This window comes from Procambarus clarkii, chromosome 18, assembly GCF_040958095.1.
Source record: "Procambarus clarkii isolate CNS0578487 chromosome 18, FALCON_Pclarkii_2.0, whole genome shotgun sequence".
NCBI classification, from domain to species: Eukaryota; Metazoa; Arthropoda; class Malacostraca; order Decapoda; family Cambaridae; genus Procambarus; species Procambarus clarkii.
The window spans coordinates 11,702,618-11,727,135 of record NC_091167.1 but is presented as its reverse complement, the minus strand read 5'-3'; the positions used below and the strand labels follow the sequence as shown (position 1 = coordinate 11,727,135).

At 41.4% G+C, this 24,518-nt stretch overlaps 1 protein-coding gene across 1 annotated transcript in view; it reads left to right on the top strand.

Moving 5' to 3' along the window:
- Positions 1–5,176, top strand: part of LOC123754682 (negative elongation factor A) — a 128,520-nt gene extending 123,344 nt beyond the window's left edge. The window contains exon 10 of the mRNA XM_069326259.1: positions 2,397–5,176. Coding sequence (XP_069182360.1) covers positions 2,397–2,575 — 179 coding nt within the window. The 3' untranslated portion in view covers positions 2,576–5,176. The remainder of the gene's footprint in view (positions 1–2,396) is intronic.
- The last annotated feature ends 19,342 nt before the right edge of the window (positions 5,177–24,518 follow it).

Below are 24,518 nucleotides of genomic sequence, written 5' to 3'. Positions count from 1 at the left end.
CAGTACTAAGGCTCTCACACCTAGGAATGTTACACGATGTAAAAATGATGTCTGTTTACAAGAGCCCTGAGAAAGCTAATGTGAACACCATGTAGCCACAGGAGGGTTGAATGCTACGCTATACCTAGGAGTGCCCAGAGGGGTTCTGTGTACCCCGGATCTAGCGCCTGAAGGCACTCTGCAGTGCTGTGGTTAAGCTGAAGAATAATCTTGGGTGTTTTATTGCTAATGGTTCTAAAAATTAGTTTTACTACACTATGTACATTTATACATTTAATTTTTTGTTTACGATCCCTACATATGACTCCTAGATCTTGTTTACATTCAGAATTGCCAACTTCTATATAGTCCAATTGATATCTGGTAACTATCATTACCTAGGGTCTAAACCATACATTTATCATCATTAACCCTCAAGTTGCGCATAGCAGCATATGATGCTTTGGAGTACTGTATTACGCAAGATTTAAACGGCCCGCGGATACACGGGGTTCACCACACCTTCATCAGGGCTCTTGTAAACAGACACCATTTAAAAAAAAAATCGTGGGCCAAATTCCCAGGTGTTAGGGGCCTCAGTATTGAGTGAGCTACCAAGCCTGACGCATGCAGCTTGAGCTCATAGCACTGCTGTTCAGCATGTGACCACAGCATCGCCTAAAAATGCCATAATATACTTGTTCATGCTATTATGTAGTGATGATATTATTACAGAAGACCCCTGACTGTGATAAAACTGACCAGGGTTCTGATAATAACAGGATTGTGGTGATATTTGGCGCTGTGCACCATGGAGGGAGGAGTAATGCTGTGGGAGGGAGGATGGTGGCGTTGTCTTCTGACTGTGTGTGGCCACCTTTTATTGACTGCACTCACCATACCAGCTTAGTGGTTCGCTATGGTGAACACAAATGTAGATACTTATATATAACGTGTGTATAGAGTGTGATAACAGCGAGAGGAGTAGGTTCGGAGCCGCCATTTTGGTGAGGGAGGTGGCGACGTCTGCACGACTTACCATGTTGTTTACTGGTGACCACTATGGTCTTTGGGCACCATACCAATTTACTTGTACAAGTATTGTAAATAAAACAGGTAGATATTTATATATAATGTGTGTGTATATAGCATAATAACACCACAAACAATATTGTTGGAAGAGAAATATTAGTGCGTCTGGTCTTGAGGGCGGCCGCCACCAGCTGACTGTGTGAGTAGCTACGTCTTTGTGCCTTTACTCACCATACAAGCTTAGATGTACAGTTATGGTGAACAAAACATGTAAATACTTATATATAACGTCTGTATATAAAAGCAAAAACAGTATGGTGGGTGGAGAATGGTGGCAAGTCAGGTGAGGTGAGGGAGGGAGTGGCAGCCAGTGGCGGGCGGCCTCTGGCTGCCAATGCCACTCAGCATACCAACTTAGTGGTTTGTTATGGTGAATACGAATGTAAATACTGTACTGTACTTATATATAGCGTCTGTATATAGTGAATAAAAGCAAAAACAGTATTGTGGGAGGAGAATGTGGGCGGGTCAGGTGACTTGAGGGAGTGAGTGGCTGACTGGTGTGTGGCAGTCACTCCTCGTTACTTTTTGACTCGTAATAGCAACTTAGTGGTTCGTTATGATGAACAAAACATGCAGATACTTATATATAACCTGTGTATATAGTGTAATAACTGACAAAGTATTTGTTCACTGTTTGATGAACATAATTGAATCAACAATATGCACACCATATTTTTGAGTACAGCGATGATTCACTCATTTTATTATATAAATATATCACACTACACACTATTGAATAATAATACAGCAAAAAAAAATACGAAAAATCAATCGGACACATTGAAATAAATAGGTAATTATCTCTTTGTGGCAACTCCGGCCTGACAGCTGGCGAGCAACAGACCGCCTGGGACGCACGCTGAGTCAGCGCCTGTTTTTTGCCAGACTTCCCCGCCCTATAGCGGGCAATATATGCCACTTACGATTTTTTTTATTATTTTTTCCATGATCAGTGAACACAAATTAACAGGTTTAGATTTTTTTTTTTTTTTTTTTTTTTATGCGCCTGTGAGTGACACATGCTAAATAGCCAGGCGCCATACAAGGGTTAAACTGCATCTTCCAATCTTTAGAATGCATATCTAAATTGCCTTGTAGCCATGTTGCAGCTAATATTTTTTAATATTTCAATTATTCATGTGGGTTATAAGAGAGATACAGAGCACAATAAAATCACAATAGTCTGACAGTTTCTGAAGCATTGTGGTGGCATTGAAGTTATGTCTCTGGACACACCCAAAATGTTCTCAAGAGACAAACATTTGCTCAAAGATCCTTTTTAAAGTGAGACTAAAACTAGAATTACTTATTCTTCATTGCAGAAAATCCATGTCCGCATCTGGGTAACATTGTGACCATCAAGCTGAGTGAAGGTGAGGAGACCGTGTCACAGCCCGAGGGAACCCACATCAGCATGCTTGCGGAAACCCACTTCCAGATGAATTATAACACCGGAGAATGGAAGCGCATCAAAAAATACAGACCACTGCCAGCAGAGTGATGTTTGCCAAGTTGCCTGTTAGATGACAATATGGCAGACTTGCCCCATCTCATAGATGCCACCAACTGCATGGCACTCTGCCCGAGATCTGCCCGGTTAGGTTTTATTAGGGCTCCTGCAGTGTGATAAAGAAATAGTGTCCAGATATCCACGAAGTACATTATTTAGTTGTAGGAAAGTGTTGACCAGAACTGTTAGCACATGAAATATATGTGCTGTTTTCTGGTGCTATTGGAGGAGAGAGTGGACTGGCCTGAAGAGGTTTGTGTGTGTTGAACATAGCTAGTGGGAGCTCTGGTGACCTCCCGTCTTGTGACTAACATGGACACTACACTCAACCATTCTCTTGCAACCTTAATGTCACATCAACCATCTTCCATTCTTTACATTATACTTCAGTCAAATAATATATATATATATATATATATATATATATATATATATATATATATATATATATATAATATTATATAATACACACACACACACACACACATAATATATAATGTATGCATATGTTGTACCTAGTAGCAAGAATGCTGTACTTTGCCTACTATGCAAGGCCCAAGTTTTCTGAATTTATATATTTTTCAAATTTTTTTCTTATGAAATGATAAAGCTATCCATTTCATTGTGCATGAGTTCATTTTTTTAATTCAAGTTAAAACTAATGTAGATATATTACCGAACTTAACCTACCATTCCTAACCTAACCTAACTTAACCTAACCTAAACTAACATAACTAAGTCAGTCATTTATGTTCTAAATATAATATGATGATAATATTTTAAATAAACCAATTTGAATTTTTTTTTTTTAAATAAAGAAAATCACTCGGCCTATTAAGCATATTAGACCTTGCATAGTAGGCCGAGTAGTGCATTCTGTCTACTAGGTACAAAATACACACACACACACACACACACTCACATTCTCACTCTCACTCACTGTACACTATATATATATTACCAGCTATTGAAGTGTTTTGCAAAATGAATTGCAAAAGAACAATTGGTTGCATATGAGCAAGAGGGAGAGTAACTGTGATAGTTTGTGCTGTCATTGTTAATATCATAGGCTTTATCTCCGTTAAGGGAGATGATTATCATGTCACTTCCTTTGACCATTAATTCTGAAATACTTATCATGAGAGAATATAGAATTATTTCCTTCATATTGGAGAATTACACTATTTAGCACATGCTATATTATTTTTTATTTCTGTTGACTTAAAAGGAGCAATCTGAGTGTTTGGCAGATAGGGTCATGTCTGCTAGAGATGGTGAGATGGCCCTGGGGCCAAGGTCACTTGAGGGAGACCTTCTTGGGAGGTAATCCTTAGATGCTGTACTGCTGAGGGAGACCTTCTTGGGAGGTAATCCTTAGATGCTGTACTGCTGAGGGAGACCTTCTTGGGAAGTAATCCTTAGATGCTGTACTGCTGAGGGAGACCTTCTTGGGAGGTAATCCTTAGATGCTGTACTGCTGAGGGAGACCTTCTTGGGAGGTAATCCTTAGATGCTGTACTGCTGAGGGAGACCTTCTTGGGAGGTAATCCTTAGATGCTGTACCTGTATAACTTAGAGTTTAGTGTATATTAATCTGCCCTATTCTGATTCTCTCCAATGTCTGTCTTGTATATAAAATATATTCTTCTTGCCATGTTGGATAAGGAATATTGAAAGCTTGACCTCTAGTCTGGTGACATGAAGCAGGTGCACCACATTGGCCATAACTGCCACTTGCTATATGACTGCTGCCTTGAAGATCTCATTGCCAGCCTCTTATCTGCCACCATCCCCACTAAATCAACATTCAGGATACATTTAATATATATATATATATATATATATATATATATATATATATATATATATATATATGTCGTACCTAGTAGCCAGAACACACTTCTTAGCCTACTATGCAAGGCCCGATTTGCCTAATAAGCCAAGTTTTCCTGAATTAATATATTTTCTCTAATTTTTTTCTTATGAAATGATAAAGCTACACATTTCATTATGTATGAGGTCAATTTTTTTTTATTGGAGTTAAAATTAATGTAGATATATGACCGAACCTAACCAACCCTACCTAACCTAACCTAACCTATCTCTATAGGTTAGGTTAGGCTAGGTAGCCGAAAAAGTTAGGTTAGGTTAGGTAGGTTAGGTTAGGTAGTCGAAAAATCATTAATTCATGAAAACTTGGCTTATTAGGCAAATCGGGCCTTGCATAGTAGGCTGAGAAGTGCGTTCTGGCTACTAGGTACGACATATATATATATATATATATATATTGGCTGATTTAATATTTTTGTGTAAAAGGATGCTGCATGGAGAGTTGCCGTAGCACTCCATTCTGAATTCATTCTTTTTTAAAGGTAATTTTCATTTTACTGTATTTCCTTAGAACTCACAGGAAGTATTTTTACTGCTGAACGTTTACCTTGTGAAACTCATGTTTTGAGTGACTTGTATAAGTTCAATGCTTCTTTGAAGCAGATGTGATAGCAAAAAAATATATATATATTTTTCTTTTGTATATAAACTTTTCCTGGTGTATGGCTCTTATTCAGTAAAAGCATTTATGAAAACTGATAAGTTTATTGTTCATTCTTGCAGAAATTGTAATACATATAGTGCTCAAAATTTCCATGTTAGCTTATCTTGTCATCTCCTTAATTTATATTTACCGTAATTTTTATTTTCTAACATACTGCAGACCCCCTTTAAGAGTTTGACCTTGTCGTGGTAAGGGGGCTTACATCTGATTCCCTACAGTAGATGGAGCAGCCCTGGCCCCTGTCTGGGCATTGTATGTGTATCACTTTCAACAGTTTCATCTTGTGATGATGGGCTCACATTTTACTGCATTGAGCGGACGGGGGTTGCCTCGGCTTCCCCTCTGGGCCTTGTACACGGGACATGGAACCAATGTAAGGATCCTGTTTGGGTCATGGGACCACCTGCTGGAGGAGATGCCCATAAGGGGCCACCTTGGAGGTTCATCGGGTGTCCAGGCTGGGGCAAAAATGGGGAAAGAGGTGTTTGCCCCCAGTATTGGAGAATGTACGATTCAGTAAAACTTCCCTGTAAAAAAAAAGGAAGGGGGGATCATCACTTGGGATAACACTTCTCTTCCCGTACTCGCCAGTGCTTGGGCTCCCTTGCTGGCCTGATAGATGCCATTCTATTTTCCGGGAGCAAAACTTAAAACTTTTAAAATATATATATATATATATATATATATATATATATATATATATATATATATATATATATATATATATATATATATATATATATATATATATATGTCGTACCTAGTAGCCAGAACGCACTTCTCAGCCTACAATGCAAGGCCCGATTTGCCTAATAAGCCAAGTTTTCCTGAATTAATATATTTTCTCTAATTTTTTTCTTATGAAATGATAAATAAATCTACCCATTTCATTATGTATGAGGTCAATTTTTTTTTATTGGAGTTAAAATTAACGTAGATATATGACCGAACCTAACCAACCCTACCTAACCAAACCTAACCTAACCTATCTCTATAGGTTAGGTTAGGTTAGGTAGCCGAAAAAGTTAGGTTAGGTTAGGTTAGGTAGGTTAGGTAGTCGAAAAATAATTAATTCATGAAAACTTGGCTTATTAGGCAAATTGGGCCTTGCATAGTAGGCTGAGAAGTGCGTTCTGGCTATTAGGTACGACATATATATATATATATATATATATATATATATATATATATATATATATGTCGTACCTAGCAGCCAAAATGCACTTTTCAGCCTACTATGCAAGGCCCGATTTGCCTAATAAGCCAAGTTTTCATGAATTAAGGTTTTTTCGACTACCTAACCTACCTAACCTAACCTAACCTAACTTTTTCGGCTACCTAACCCAACCTAACTTATGAACATAGGTTAGGTTAGGTTAGGTAGGGTTAGTTAGGTTCGGTCATATATCTACGTTAATTTTAACGCCAATAAAAAAAAAATTGACGTCATACATAATGAAATGGGTAGCTTTATCATTTCATAAGAAAAAAAATAGAGAAAACATATTAATTCAGGAAAACTTGGCTTATTAGGCAAATCGGGCCTTGCATAGTAGGCTGAGAAGTGCGTTCTGGCTACTAGGTACGACATATATATATATATATGTCGTACCTAATAGCCAGAACGCACTTCTCAGCCTACTATTCAAGGCCCGATTTGCCTAATAAGCCAAGTTTTCATGAATTAATGTTTTTTCGTCTACCTAACCTACCTAACCTAACCTAACCTAGCTTTTTTTGGCTACCTAACCTAACCTTACCTATAAATATAGGTTAGGTTAGGTTAGGTAGGGTTGGTTAGGTTCGGTCATATATCTACGTTAATTTTAACTCCAATAAAAAAAAATTGACCTCATACATAGAGAAAAGGGTTGCTTTATCATTTCATAAGAAAAAAATTATAGTAAATATATTAATTCAGGAAAACTTGGCTTATTAGGCAAATCGGGCCTTGAATAGTAAGCTGAGAAGTGAGTTCTGGCTACTAGGTACGACATATATATATATATATATATATATATATATATATATATATATATATATATATATATTATTTATTTATTTATTTATTTATTTTAAAGAGAGAGAGAGAGAGACGCGCGCACACACACACACACACACACACACACACACACACACACAATGCCAAAACTAGAAGACAGAAGAAAAAGAGGTGATATGATCACTACATACAAAATAGTAACAGGAATTGATAAAATCGACAGGGAAGACTTCCTGAGACCTGGAATTTCAAGAACAAGAGGTCATAGATTTAAACTAGCTAAACACAGATGCCGAAGAAATATAAGAAAATTCACCTTCGCAAATAGAGTGGTAGACGGTTGGAACAAGTTAAGTGAGAAGGTGGTGGAGGCCAAGACCGTCAGTAGTTTCAAAGCGTTACATGACAGTGTGCTGGGAAGACGGGACACCACGAGCGTAGCTCTCATCCTGTAACTACACTTAGGTAATTACACTTAGGTAATTACACACACACACACGGTGAAAAAAGGTGACACCCCTAGGGTCAACACTTGCATCAGAGGAGCTCCAGCATATTTCAACAATCCTAAGTATTGTAGTACAGGTTGATGGTAGTGAGTGGTGTCCCAGAGAACATAAAGGTATAGTGCTCTTGAAAAATAGGTGAGATAACAGGAAAGTGCTAAGGGAAGTGAAAAATCGGATGAGAAAAAGTTGCCCCTAGTGTTTACAGTGCAGAGAAGAACATTCAAGATGGCCACTGGCAAGGGGAAAAACAAAACAGAGCTTGATTTTGCGGGATTCAATGAAGAAAGCATTGATATTAGCAGTCTACACAACAAGTTGGTAAACTTAGTGAACTCTTAACTCTAAACTTAGTGAAATATATAGTGAACTCTCAGGTAGAAATAATTAGTAAATTGAAAGAAAGTAATGACCATTTGAATAGCAAAGTTTTATGTCTTGAGGGTTTAGTGAAAGACTTGTTCAAGGATAAGAATCAATTGGAAACAAATTGCAAAGCCATGGAAGAAGAAAATAAACTCTTAAAAATAGCTTTGGAAGAAGTTAATGTAAATTTAAACATAAATGACTACAATAGGTTAGATAAGGAAATTCAACAGGAGAAACAGCTTTTGTCAGCACAGATGGAGGAAGTTACACAGGGAATAGAACAGTGCAAGAATGATATGCAACTCACTTATGCACAAGTGGCCAAGGAGAAGGAAAAAATAGAAGAAGCAGTAAAGGAAGTCAAACACTGCAGCAACCAGGATAAAACAAACATTAGGCTAGAAGTGAGAAAAGAATTGGCATCTAACCCGAAGTTGGTGCAAAACACAGTTGATCGGAGTAAGTCCCTGATCATTTTTGGCTGCAAAAAAAAGGCGATAACATCTAGGTCAGAAAGAGCTGTAGAAGAAGCTAAAGTAGTAGATAAAATTGTTGGCCTCGTGGAAGGTCTTACAACCATAGAGAATGTGTGCGACTACAGGAGAATAGGCAGGTACGTAAAAGGGAAAGATCGACCTTTGAGGATCACCCTAAACGGTGCCAAACAGATGGAAGAAGTACTAAGGAATGCTAGAAAATTACAAAGTGATGAGGATGGGAAAGGGTGGCCGTTAAGAAGAGATCTTTCAAAAGAAGATAGAGAGAAGCTGAAACTGAACCTCGCCGAGGCAAAACATTTAAATGAGAGCAGGAATGAAGAAGAAATAAATTCTTTTTTCTACAAAGTGATAGGGGTAGGCAAACCAGTAAAGTGGTACATAAAGGCAAACCAACAAAATCAATAGAGAGGGGGGGAGTGAAGAATAAGGAGAGGGGGAACAAGTTCCTGATGATTGCATACACCAACATAGATGGAGTGAGATCAAAGATACTGGAGTTAAGTGATGTAATACAGCTGCAGACACCAGACATTGTTGCACTCACGGAGACAAAACTTGAAGATGTAATTTTAAATGAGGTCATATTCCCAAGGGGCTACTCAATTTGGAGACGGGACAGAAAAATTAGGAAAGGCGGTGGCGTTGCTGTGCTGGTAAAAGAACACCTAAAGGTGAACGAAATAATGACTGCCAATCCACAAGAAGTTGACATAATAGCACTAGAGATCTGCCATGAGGATGATAAACTAATGATAATAAATGCATATAGTCCACCGCCAAGCAGCACATGGTCAAAGGAGGAGCTAGATAGTAAACGTGAAGGTCTTATAACAATAATGAGAGAGAGTATAGCGAGAGCGGATAATGATAGATCACGACTGTTGATAGTCGGTGACTTCAACTTGAAATCCATAGACTGGGAAGCATATGAAGCTAAAACAGAAGATTTTTGGACCTGTAAATTTGTAGACCTCATCCTGGAAACATTCTTGTATCAACATGTTAAACAAGCTACGAGGATGAGGGAAGGGGACGTTCCCTCCATGCTAGATTTGATATTTACCAGGAAGGAGGAAGAGATATTTGACATTCAGTACCTTCCTCCCTTGGGTAAAAGTGACCATGTCTTTTTGGGAATAAAGTATGCAATGCGTTATAAGCTGGAAGAAAATAAGGAGGTTGAAGCAGTTTAAAAACCAGACTTCAGGAGAGGACATTATGGTGACCTTAGAAATTTTTTTAGTGAGTATAATTGGACAGACTTGATGCTAGGCAAGGAAGTGAATGAGATGTATGTCAAGTTTTGTGAAATATATGATAAAGGCACAAAAAAATTTATACCAAAACAGAGATGCAGAACTAGGAAACAGGATTGGTTCAATAGAAATTGCGAGAGGGCTAGAGACCAAAAGACACAAAAATGGAATCAATACAGGAAGAGGCCGAACCCCCAAACATACCAGCGATACAAAGATGCGAGAAACAACTACACGGCAGTGAGGAGAGAGGCAGAAAGAAATTTTGAAAAAGGGATTGCAGGCAAATGTAAAACAGAACCAGGTCTATTCTATAAATTCATAAACAACAAATTGCAGGTAAAGGATAATATTCAGAGGTTGAAAATGGGAAATAGATTCATGGAAAATGAAAAGGAAATGTGTGAAACACTAAACGAAAAGTTCCAAAGTGTGTTTGTACAAAATGAAATCTTTAGGGAACCAGATACAATAAGAATTCCAGAGAACAACATAGAGCACATAGAGGTGTCTAGAGACGAAGTGGAAAAAATGCTCAAGGAGCTCGGTAAGAACAAAGCAGCTGGCCCAGATGGCGTTTCACCATGGGTTCTGAGAGAATGTGCATCTGAGCTCAGCATTCCACTTCACCTGATCTTTCAGGCATCCCTGTGTACAGAAATCGTAGCAGACGTGTGGAAACAGGCTAACATAGTTCCAATCTACAAAAGTGGTAGCAGGGAAGACCCCCTCAATTATAGACCTGTATCATTGACAAGTGTAATAGTGAAAGTATTGGAAAAACTAATCAAAACTAAATGGGTAGAACACCTAGAGAAAAATGATATAATATCAGACAGACAGTATGGTTTTCGATCTGGAAGATCCTGTGTATCGAATTTACTCAGTTTCTATGATCGAGCCACAGAGATATTACAGGAAAGAGATGGTTGGGTTGACTGCATCTATCTAGACCTAAAAAAGGCTTTCGACAGAGTTCCACATAAGAGGTTGTTCTGGAAACTGGAAAATATTGGAGGGGTGACAGGTAAGCTTCTATCATGGATGAAAAATTTTCTGACTGATAGAAAAATGAGGGCAGTAATCAGAGGCAATGTATCGGAATGGAGAAATGTCACAAGTGGAGTACCACAGGGTTCAGTTCTTGCACCAGTGATGTTTATTGTGTACATAAATGATCTACCAGTTGGTATACAGAATTATATGAACATGTTTGCTGATGATGCTAAGATAATAGGAAGGATAAGAAATTTAGATGATTGTCATGCCCTTCAAGAAGACCTGGACAAAATAAGTAGATGGAGCACCACTTGGCAAATGGAATTTAATGTTAATAAATGTCATGTTATGGAATGTGGAATAGGAGAACATAGACCATACACAACCTATATATTATGTGAGAAATCTTTAAAGAATTCTGATAAAGAAAGAGATCTAGGGGTGGTTCTAGATAGAAAACTATCACCTGAGGACCACATAAAGAATATTGTGCAAGGAGCCTATGCTATGCTTTCTAACTTCAGAATTGCATTTAAATACATGGATGGCGATATATTAAAGAAATTGTTCATGACTTTTGTTAGGCCAAAGCTAGAATATGCAGCTGTTGTGTGGTGCCCATATCTTAAGAAGCACATCAACAAACTGGAAAAGGTGCAAAGACATGCTACTAAGTGGCTCCCAGAACTGAAGGGCAAGAGCTACGAGGAGAGGTTAGAGGCATTAAATATGCCAAAACTAGAAGACAGAAGAAAAAGAGGTGATTTGATCACTACATACAAAATAGTAACAGGAATTGACAAAATCGACAGGGAAGATTTCCTGAGACCTGGCACTTCAAGAACAAGAGGTCATAGATTTAAACTAGCTAAACACAGATGCTGAAGAAATATAAGAAAATTCACCTTCGCAAATAGAGTGGTAGACGGTTGGAACAAGTTAAGTGAGAAAGTGGTGGAGGCCAAGACCGTCAGTAGTTTCAAAGCGTTATATGACAAAGAGTGCTGGGAAGACGGGACATCACGAGCGTAGCTCTCATCCTGTAACTACACTTAGGTAATTACACACACAGATAGAGAGAAGCTGAAACTGAACCTCACCGAGGCAAAACGTTTAAATGAGAGCAGGAATGAAGAAGAAATCAATTCTTTTTTCTACGAAGTGATAGGGGTAGGCAAGCCAGTAAAGTGGTACATAAAGGCAAACCAACAAAATCATTAGAGAGAGGGGGAGTAAAAAATAAGAAGAGGGTGAACAAGTTCCTGAAGATTGCATACACCAACATAGATGGAGTAAGATCAAAGATACTGGAGTTAAATGATATAATACAGCTGCAGACACTAGACATTGTTGCACTCACGGAGACAAAACTTGAAGATGCTATTTTAAATGAGGTCATATTCCCAAGGGGCTACTCAATTTGGAGACGGGACAGAAAAATCAGGAAAGGCGGTGGCGTTGCTGTGCTGGTGAAAGAACACCTAAAGGTGAACGGAATAGTGACTGCCAATCCACAAGAAGTTGACATAATAGCACTAGAGATCTGCCGTGAGGATGATAAACTAATGATCATAAATGCATAAATAAATAAATAAATAAATAAATAAATAAATATGTTTATTCAGGTAAGGTACATACATACAAGTGATGTTACATTAATGGATTCATTAATGGAGTTTTATTATTCATTCATTATTCATTTATTCATTCATTAATGGATCCATTAATGGTGTTACATTAATGCATTAAAATAGTCCACCGCTAAGCAGCACATGGTCAAAGGAGGAGCTAGAATAAAGTATGCAATGCGTTTATAATCTGGAAGAAAATATGACGGTCGATGCAAATGAAAAACCTGACTTTAGGAGAGGACATTATGGCAACCTTAGATAATTTTTTAGTGAGTATAATTGGACAGACTTGTTGCTAGGCAAGGAAGTGAATGAGATGTATGTCAGGTTTTGTGAAATATATGATAAAGGCACAAAAAAATTTATACCAAAACAGAGATGCAGAACTAGGAAACAGGATTGGTTCAACAGAAAGTGCGAGAGGGCCAGAGACCAAAAGACACAAAAATGGAATCAATACAGGAAGAGGCCAAACCCCCAAACATACCAGCGATACAAAGATGCGAGAAACATCTACACGGCAGTGAGGAGAGAGGCAGAAAGAAATTTTGAAAAAGGGATTGCAGACAAATGTAAAACAGAACCAGGTCTATTCTATAAATTTATAAACAACAAATTGCAGGTAAAGGATTATATTCAGAGGTTGAAAATGGGAAATAGATTCACGGAAAATGAAAAGGAAATGTGTGAAACATTAAACGAAAAGTTCCAAAGTGTGTTTGTACAAAATGAAATCTTCAGGGAACCAGATACAATAAGAATTCCAGAGAACAACATAGAGTACATAGAGGTGTCTAGAGACGAAGTGGAAAAAATGCTCAAGGAGCTAAATAAGAACAAAGTAGTTGGTCCAGATGGAGTTTCACCATGGGTTCTGAGAGAATGTGCATCTGAGCTCAGCATTCCTCTTCAAATGATTTTTCAGGCATCCCTGTTTACAGGAGTTGTAGCTGATGTGTGGAAAAAGGCTAACATAGTTCCAATCTACAAAAGTGGAAGCAGGGAAGACCCCCTTAATTATAGACCGGTATCATTGACAAGTGTAATAGTCAAAATATTGGAAAAAAATATTAAAACTAAATGGGTAGAACACCTGGAGAGAAATGATATAATATCAGACAGACAGTATGGTTTTCGATCTGGAAGATCCTGTGTATCTAATTTACTCAGTTTCTATGATCGAGCAACAGAGATATTACAGGAAAGAGATGGTTGGGTTGACTGCATCTATCTGGACCTAAAAAAGGCTTTTGACAGAGTTCCACATAAGAGGTTGTTCTGGAAACTGGAAAATATTGGAGGAGTGACAGGTACGCTTCTAACATGGATGAAAAATTTTCTGACTGATAGAAAAATGAGGGCTATGATCAGAGGCAATGTATCGGACTGGAGAAATGTCACAAGTGTAGCACCACAGGGTTCAGTTCTTGCACCAGTGATGTTTATTGTCTACATAAATGATCTACCAGTTGTATACAGAATTATATGAACATGTTTGCTGATGATGCTAAGATAATAGGAAGGATAAGAAACTTAGATGATTGTCATGCCCTTCAAGAAGACCTGGACAAAATAAGTACATGGAGCGCCACTTGGCAAATGGAAGTTAATGTTAATAAATGCCATGTTATGGAATGTGGAATAGGAGAACATAGACCCCACACAACCTATATATTATGTGAGAAATCTTTAAAGAATTCTGATAAAGAAAGAGATCTAGGGGTGGTTCTAGATAGAAAACTATCACCTGAGGACCACATAAAGAATATTGTGCGTGGAGCCTATGCCACGCTTTCCAACTTCAGAATTGCTTTTAAATACATGGATGGCGATATACTAAAGAAATTGTTCACGACTTTTGTTAGGCCAAAGCTAGAATATGCAGCTGTTGTGTGGTGCCCATATCTTAAGAAGCACATCAACAAACTGGAAAAGGTGCAAAGACATGCTAGTAAGTGGCTCCTAGAACTGAAGGGCAAGAGCTACGAGGAGAGGTTAGAGGCATTAAATATGCCAAAACTAGAAGACAGAAGAAAAAGAGGTGATATGATCACTACATACAAAATAGTAACAGGAATTGATAAAATCGATAGGGAAGATTTCCTGAGACCTGGAACTTTAAGAACAAGAGGTCATAGATATAAACTAGCTAAACACAGATGCCGAAGAAATATAAGAAAATTCACTTTCGCAAACAGAGTGGTAGACGGTTGGAACAAGTTAGGGGAGAAGGTGGTGGAGGCCAAGACCGTCAGTAGTTTCAAAGCGTTATATGACAAAGAGTGCTGGGAAGACGGGACACCACGAGCGTAGCTCTCATCCTGTAACTACACTTAGGTAATTACACACACACACACACACACACACACACACACACACTCTCTCTCTCTCTCTCTCTCTCTCTCTCTCTCTCTCTCTCTCTCTCTCTCTCTCTCTCTCTCTCTCTCTCTCTCTCTCTCTCTCTCTCTCTCTCTCTCTCTCTTCCTCCTCCTCCTCCTCCTTCTCCCGAGTCCTCCCTCCCCCCCTTTCCTTCCCGTCCTCCCTCCCCTTTCACCCCATACCCTCCCTGTCCCTCCCCCTTCACTGGATCCCCCGCCCCTCATCCCAGTATCCTCTGAGACCCTGTTATCCACCTCACAGGTCCTCACGCCCATGGAACAGCCTCCCCCACCAGCAGAACACTCACCAAGGAGGCGATTTGAGAAGGGACAGAAGAAAGTGAGCCTCAAAGCGATGTACACTAACATAGATGGAATTACAAATAAAGCAAATGAGCTTGGAGAATGGGTACTAGAGGAAAACCCAGACATAATAGCCCTCACAGAAACAAAGATCACGAAAACGATAACAAATGCAGTGTTCCCACAGGACTATTATGTTATGAGGAAAGAGAGGGAAGGAAGAGGTGGGGGTGGTGTAGCTCTGCTGGTAAGAAAAGGCTGGGATTTTGAGGAGATGGATATTCAGGGCTGTAAAGGTTTCAGTGACTACATAGCAGGCACTGTAACAAATGGAGGGAAAAAGATTATAGTCGCAGTCATATATAATCCACCACCAAATGACAGAAGACCTAGACAGGAATATGATAGAAACAACATGGCCACCATTAACATAATAGAAAGAGCAGCTTCTGTTGCTAGCAGGAATGGATATGGACTACTAATTATGGGAGACTTCAACCATGGGAAGATAGATTGGAAGAACAGAGACCCGCATGGAGGACCAGAAACATGGAGAGCTAAGCTGCTGGACGTGGCAACAAGAAACTTTCTAAGCCAGCACACCAAAGAACCAACAAGAATGAGAGAAGATGAACCAGCAATGCTTGATTTGATATTTACCCTAAATGAATGGGATATAAGGGAAGTTAAGATGGAAGCGCCCTTGGGAATGAGTGACCACAGTGTATTGAACTTTGAGTACCTGGTAGAGCTAGGACTTATCTCCCCCCAAAAAGAACTAGGAATCAAAAGGCTGGCATACCGAAAGGGGAATTATGAACAGATGAGAAGTTTCCTAAGTGAAATACCTTGGGACACAGACCTCAGAGACAAGTCTGTACAGGGTATGATGGACTATGTTACCCAAAAGTGTCAGGAGGCAGTAAACAGGTTCATCCCGGCCCAAAGGGAAAAATCCGAGAAGCAACAGAAGAATCCATGGTATAATAGGGCATGTATGGAAGCGAAGAAACTGAACAAAAAGGCGTGGAGGAACTTCCGGAATAACAGAACACCAGAAAGCAGAGAGAGATACCAGAGAACCAGGAATGAGTACGTCAGGTTGAGAAGAGAAGCAGAGAAAAATTTTGAAAATGATATAGCAAACAAAGCCAAGACCGAACCAAAGCTACTCCACAGTCACATCAGAAGGAAAACAACAGTGAAAGAACAGGTATTGAAACTTAGAACAGGCGAGGACAGGTATACAGAGAATGACAGAGAGGTGTGTGAGGAACTCAACAAGAGGTTCCAGGAGGTCTTCACAATAGAACAGGGTGAGGTCACTGTGCTAGGAGAAAGGGAGGTAAACCAGGCGGCCTTGGAAGAGTTCGAAATTACGAGAGAGGAGGTCAAGAGACACCTGCTGGATCTGGATGTTAGAAAGGCTGTTGGTCCAGATGGGATCTCACCATGAGTACTGAAAGAGTGTGCAGAGGCACTTTGCTTGCCACTCTCCATAGTGTATAGTAAGTCACTAGAGACGGGAGACCTACCAGAAATATGGAAGACAGCGAATGTGGTCCCAATATACAAAAAGGGCGACAGACAAGAGGCACTGAACTACAGGCCAGTGTCCTTGACTTGTATACCATGCAAGGTGATGGAGAAGATCGTGAGAAAAAACCTGGTAACACATCTGGAGAGAGGGGACTTCGTGACAAATCACCAACATGGATTCAGGGAGGGTAAATCTTGCCTTACAGGCTTGATAGAATTCTACGATCAGGTGACACAGATTAAGCAAGAAAGAGAGGGCTGGGCGGACTGCATTTTCTTGGATTGTCGGAAAGCCTTTGACACAGTACCGCATAAGAGGCTGGTACATAAGCTGGAGAGACAGGCAGGTGTAGCTGGTAAGGTGCTCCAGTGGATAAGGGAGTATCTAAGCAATAGGAAGCAGAGAGTTACGGTGAGGGGTGAGACCTCCGATTGGCATGAAGTCACCAGTGGAGTCCCACAGGGCTTTGTACTCGGTCCTATCTTGTTTCTGATATATGTAAATGATCTCCAGGAGGGTATCGATTCATTTCTCTCAATGTTTGCGGACGATGCTAAAATTATGAGAAGGATTAAAACAGAAGAGGACTGTTTGAGGCTTCAAGAAGACCTAGACAAGCTGAAGGAATGGTCGAACAAATGGTTGTTAGAGTTTAACCCAACCAAATGTAATGTAATGAAGATAGGTGTAGGGAGCAGGAGGCCAGATACAAGGTATCATCTGGGAGAGGAAATTCTTCAGGAGTCAGAGAAGGAAAAAGACTTGGGGGTTGATATCACCCCAGACCTGTCTCCTGCAGCACATATCAAGCGGATAACATCAGCGGCATATGCCAGGCTGGCCAACATACGAACGGCATTCAGAAACCTGTGTAAAGAATCATTCAGAACTTTGTATACCACATATGTCAGGCCAATCCTGGAGTATGCAGCCCCAGCATGGAGTCCATATCTAGTCAAGGATAAGACTAAACTGGAAAAGGTTCAAAGGTTTGCCACCAGACTAGTACCCGAGCTGAGAGGTATGAGCTACGAGGAGAGACTACGGGAATTAAACCTCACTTCGCTGGAAGACAGAAGAGTTAGGGGGGACATGATCACCACATTCAAGATTCTGAAGGGGATTGATAGGGTAGATAAAGACAGCCTATTTAACACAAGGGGAACACGCACAAGGGGACACAGGTGGAAACTGAGTGCCCAAATGAGCCACAGAGATATTAGAAGGAACTTTTTTAGTGTCAGAGTGGTTGACAAATGGAATGCATTAGGGGGTGATGTGGTGGAGGCTGACTCCATACACAGTTTCAAGTGTAGATATGACAGAGCCTGATAGGCTCAGGAATCTGTACACCTGTTGATTGACGGTTGAGAGGCGGGACCAAAGAGCCAGAGCTCAACCCCCGCAAACACAACTAGGTGAGTACAACTAGGTGAGTACACACACTCACTCACTCACTCACTCACTCACTCACTCACTCACTCACTCACTCACTCACTCACTCACTCACTCACTCACACTCACTCTCTCACACTCTCTCTCTCACAGTCACTCTCTCTCACACTCACACTCTCACACACTCTCTCACACTCTCACACTCACACACTCTCACACTCACACACACTCACACTCACTCTCACACTCTCTCACTCTCTCACTCTCTCACTCACTCTTTCACTCACTCACTCTCTCACTCTCTCACTCACTCACTCACTCACTCACTCACTCACTCACTCACTCACTCACTCACTCACTCACTCACTCACTCATTCACTCACTCACACTCTCTCACACACTCTCTCACACTCTCACACTCACACACTCTCACACTCACACACTCACTCTCCCACACTCTCACTCTCTCACTCACTCTCTCACTCTCTCACTCACTCTCTCACTCACTCTTTCACTCACTCTCACTCACTTTCACTCACTCTCTCACTCACTCTTTCACTCACTCTCTCACTCACTCTCTCACTCACTCACTCACTCACTCACTCACTCACTCACTCACTCACTCACTCACTCACTCACTCACTCACTCACTCACTCACTCACTCACTCTCTCACTCACTCTTACACACTCTCACACACTCTCACACACTCTCTCTCACACACACTCTCTCTCTCACACTCTCTCTCACACACTCTCTCACACTCTCTCACACTCTCTCTCACACTCTCTCTCACACACTCTCTCACACACTCTCTCTCTCTCACACACTCACTCTCCCCCACCCCCCAAGCCCTCCCTCTTCCACCAGTCTCCCTGTGCCAGGCCTTCCCAGCTCCCACTCACCCCAGATCCCAAAGGTCCCCCCCAGAGAAGAAGCAGAAGAGAGTCAGTTTCAGGGTGATGTACTCGAACATAGATGGGATCACAAGCAAGACAAGTGAACTAAGGGAAAGAGCACAGGAAGTTAACCCAGATGTGATCGGACTCACTGAAACAAAACTCTCTGGAATCATAACGAATGCCGTGTTTCCCCAGGAGTACACAGTAATAAGGATAGAGAGGGAAGGTAGGGGAGGAGGCGGAGTGGCCCTACTCATGAGAAGGGAATGGAGTTTTAAGGAGATGGCCATCCCGGGCTGTGAGGAGTTCAGAGACTACATAGCAGGCACCATAACAATGGGAGGACCAAGAATAGTAGTAGCAGTAATATATAACCCTCCACCAAATGACAGAAGACCCAGTCAAGAGTATGTAAACAACAACATGGCAGTTAATACTATAATTGAGAGGGCAGCCTCTGCTGCCTGCAGAAATAGATCCCACCTGCTCATTATGGGCGACTTCAATCACGGAAGGATTGACTGGGAGAACAAGGAACCGCATGGAGGCGAGGATACGTGGAGAGCCAAACTATTGGAGTTGGTGACAAGAAACTTTTTAACCCAGCATGTCGGAGAACCCACAAGGATGAGAGGCAATGATGAACCAGCGAGACTCGACCTAGTCTTCACTCTGAACGACTCCGACATAAGAAAAATCGGTTTTGAGGACCCAGTAGGAATGAGCGACCACAGTGTACTGGTGTTTGAGTACTTGATTGAAGAAGGGTTATTGAACTCGAGGAGGGATACCGAAACCAAAAGGTTAGCATACCGAAAGGGAAACTATGAGGGGATAAGAAAATTCCTAACAGATATAGCATGGGAAACAGAGCTCAGGAGAAAGACAGCCCAAGATTTGATGGATTACATCACACAGAAGTGCAAGGACGCAGCAAACAAGTTTGTCCCAGTCAAAAAGGAAAACAGAGAAATGAAAATGAGAAACCCATGGTTTAATCAGAGATGTGGGCTAGCTAAGCAGCAAAGTAAAAGGGCATGGAGAAACTATAGGAATAACAGGACACTGGAGAGCAGAGAAAGATACCAGAATGCCAGGAATGAATATGTCAGGATGACAAGAGAGGCAGAAAGACAATACGAAAATGACATTGCAAGCAAGGCAAAGACTCAGCCTAAATTGTTGCATAGCCACATCAGGAGAAAAACAACAGTAAAGGAACAGGTTATGAAATTAAGGATAGGGGCGGAAGGATTCACTACAAATGACAAGGAAGTGTGTGAGGAATTGAATAAGAAATTCCAGGAGGACTTCACCTTAGAGCAAGGAGAAATTCCAGAGGTAAGTGTGGGAATAGCTAACCAGGAACCACTGGAAGAGCTTGAGATTACCAGCGGGGAAGTAAGGAAGTGTTTACTAGAGTTGGATGTGACAAAGGCTATAGGCCCAGATGGAATCTCCCCTTGGGTTCTAAAGGAAGGAGCAGGAGAACTGTGCCTACCACTCTCCATAGTGTATAACAAATCACTGGCAACAGGGGAACTGCCAGATATTTGGAAAGCAGCTAACGTAGTCCCGATATACAAGAAAGGGGATAGACAGGAGGCACTGAACTATAGGGGTGTGTCCCTAACCTGCATACCATGCAAGCTGATGGAGAAGATTGTGCGAAAAAAACTAGTGGAGCATCTGGAGCGAAGGAACTTTGTAACACAGCATCAACATGGTTTCAGGGATGGCAGGTCCTGTCTCACAGGGTTACTTGAATTCTACGACCAGGCAACAAAAATAAGGCAAGAAAGAGAAGGGTGGGCAGACTGCATATTTTTGGATTGTCAGAAAACCTTTGATACAGTGCCACACAAGAGGCTAGTGCGAAAGTTGGAGACGCAGGCTGGAGTGAAAGGGAAGGTACTCCGGTGGATAGAGGAGTACCTAAGCAACAGGAGAAAACGAGTCTGTGTGAGGGGCGAGGTCTCAGATTGGCGAGACGTTACAAGTGGAGTCCCGCAGGGGTCAGTCCTTGGACCTATACTGTTTCTGGTATATGTAAATGATCTCCCAGAGGGTATAGATTCGTTCCTCTCAATGTTTGCCGACGATGCAAAAATTATGAGGAGGATTAAAACAGAGGATGATAGTAGGAGGCTACAAGATGACCTAGATAGACTGAGTGAATGGTCCAACAAATGGCTGTTGAAGTTCAACCCGAGTAAATGCAAAGTAATGAAACTAGGCAGTGGAAACAGGAGGCCAGACACAGGATACAGAATAGGAGATGAAGTACTTAATGAAACAGACAGAGAGAAAGATCTAGGAGTTGATATCACGCCAAACCTGTCTCCTGAAGCCCACATAAAGAGAATAACGTCTGCGGCATATGCGAGGCTGGCTAACATCAGAACGGCGTTCAGGAACCTGTGTAAGGAATCATTCAGAATCTTGTACACAACATATGTAAGACCAATCCTGGAGTATGCGGCCCCAGCATGGAACCCGTACCTTGTCAAGCACAATACGAAGCTGGAAAAAGTCCAAAGGTATGCTACTAGACTAGTCCCAGAACTAAGAGGCATGAGTTATGAGGAAAGGCTGCGGGAAATGCACCTTACGACACTGGAAGACAGAAGAGTAAGGGGTGACATGATCACAACCTACAAAATCCTCAGGGGAACCGACCGGGTAAACAAGGATGAACTATTCAACACTGGAGGGACGCGAACAAGGGGACACAGGTGGAAGCTGAGTACCCAAATGAGCCACAGAGACATTAGAAAGAACTTTTTCAGTGTCAGAGTAGTTAGTAAATGGAATGCACTAGGAAGTGATGTGGTGGAGGCTGACTCTATACACAGTTTCAAATGTAGATATGATAGAGCCCAGAAGGCTCAGGAATCTGTACACCAGTTGATTGACGGTTGAGAGGCGGGACCAAAGAGCCAGAGCTCAACCCCCGCAAGCACAATTAGGTGAGTACACACACACACACACACACACACACACACACACACACACACACACACACACACACACACACACACACACACACACACACACACACACACACACACACACACACACACACACACACACACACACACACACACACACACACACACTCTCTCACACACTCACACAAATGAGCTTGGAGAACGGGTACTAGAGGAAAACCCAGACATAATAGCCTTCACAGAAACAAAGATCACGAAAACGATAACAAATGCAGTGTTCCCACAGGACTATTATGTTATGAGGAAAGAGAGGGAAGGAAGAGGTGGGGGTGGTGTAGCTCTGCTGGTAAGAAAAGGCTGGGATTTTGAGGAGATGGATATTCAGGGCTGTGAAGGTTTCAGTGACTACATAGCAGGTACTGTAACAAATGGAGGGAAAAAAATTATAGTCGTAGTCATATATAATCCATCACCAAATGACAGAAGACATAGACAGGAATATGATGAAACAACATGGCTACCATTAACATAATAGAAAGAGCAGCTTCTGTTGCTAGCAGGAATGGATCTGGACTACTAATTATGGGAGACTTCAACCATGGGAAGATAGATTGGAAGAACAGAGACCCGCATGGAGGGCTAAGCTGCTGGACGTGGCAACAAGAAACTTTCTAAGCCAGCACATCAAAGAACCAACAAGAATGAGAGGAGAAGATGAACCAGCAATGCTTGATTTGATATTTACCCTAAATGAGTGGGATATAAGAGAAGTTAAGATGGAAGCGCCCTTGGGAATGAGTGACCACAGTGTATTGAACTTTGAGTACCTGGTAGAGCTAGGAATTATCTCCCTCAAAAAAGAACTAGGAATCAAAAGGCTGGCATACCGAAAGGGAAATTATGAACAGATGAGAAGTTTCCTAAGTGAAATACCTTGGGACACAGACCTCAGAGATAAGTCTGTACAGGGTATGATGGACTATGTTACCCAAAAGTGTCAGGAGGCAGTAAACAGGTTCATCCCGGCCCAAAGGGAAATATCCGAGAAACATCAGAAGAATCCATGGTATAATAGGGCATGTATGGAAGCGAAGAAACTGAACAAAAAGGCGTGGAGGAACTTCCGGAATAACAGAACACCAGAAAGCAGAGAGAGAAACCAGAGAACCAGGAATGAGTACGTCAGAGTGAGAAGAGAAGCAGAGAAAAGTTATGAAAATGATATAGCAAACAAAGCCAAGACCGAACCAAAGCTACTCCACAGTCACATCAGAAGGAAAACAACAGTGAAAGAACAGGTATTGAAACTTAGAACAGGCGAGGACAGGTATACAGAGAATGACAGAGAGGTGTGTGAGGAACTCAACAAGAGGTTCCAGGAGGTCTTCACAATAGAACAAGGTGAGGTCACTGTGCTAGGAGAAAGGGAGGTAAACCAGGCGGCCTTGGAAGAGTTCGAAATTACGAGAGAGGAGGTCAAGAGACACCTGCTGGATCTGGATGTTAGAAAGGCTGTTGGTCCAGATGGGATTTCACCATGGATACTGAAAGAGTGTGCAGAGGCACTTTGCTTGCCACTCTCCATAGTGTATAGTAAGTCACTGGAGACGGGAGACCTACCAGAAATATGGAAGACGGCGAATGTGGTCCCAATATACAAAAAGGGCGACAGACAAGAGGCACTGAACTACAGGCCAGTGTCCTTGACTTGTATACCATGCAAGGTGATGGAGAAGATCGTGAGAAAAAACCTGGTAACACATCTGGAGAGAAGGGACTTCGTGACAAATCACCAACATGGGTTCAGGGAGGGTAAATCTTGCCTTACAGGCTTGATAGAATTCTACGATCAGGTGACAAAGATTAAGCAAGAAAGAGAGGGCTGGGCGGACTGCATTTTCTTGGATTGTCGGAAAGCCTTTGACACAGTACCGCATAAGAGGCTGGTACATAAGCTGGAGAGACAGGCAGGTGTAGCTGGTAAGGTGCTCCAGTGGATAAGGGAGTATCTAAGCAATAGGAAGCAGAGAGTTACGGTGAGGGGCGAGACCTCCGATTGGCGTGAAGTCACCAGTGGAGTCCCACAGGGCTCTGTACTCGGTCCTATCTTGTTTCTGATATATGTAAATGATCTCCCAGAGGGTATCGATTCATTTCTCTCAATGTTTGCGGATGATGCTAAAATTATGAGAAGGATTAAAACAGGAGAGGACTGTTTGAGGCTTCAAGAAGACCTAGACAAACTGTAGGAATGGTCGAACAAATGGTTGTTAGAGTTTAACCCAACCAAATGTAATGTAATGAAGATAGGTGTAGGGAGCAGGAGGCCAGATACAAGGTATCATCTGGGAGAGGAAATTCTTCAGGAGTCAGAGAAGGAAAAAGACTTGGGGGTTGATATCACGCCAGACCTGTCTCCTGCAGCACATATCAAGCGAATAACATCAGCGGCATATGCCAGGCTGGCCAACATACGAACGGCATTCAGAAACTTGTGTAAAGAATCATTCAGAACTTTGTATACCACATATGTCAGGCCAATCCTGGAGTATGTAGCCCCAGCATGGAGTCCATATCTAGTCAAGGATAAGACTAAACTGGAAAAGGTTCAAAGGTTTGCCACCAGGCTAGTACCCGAGCTGAGAGGTA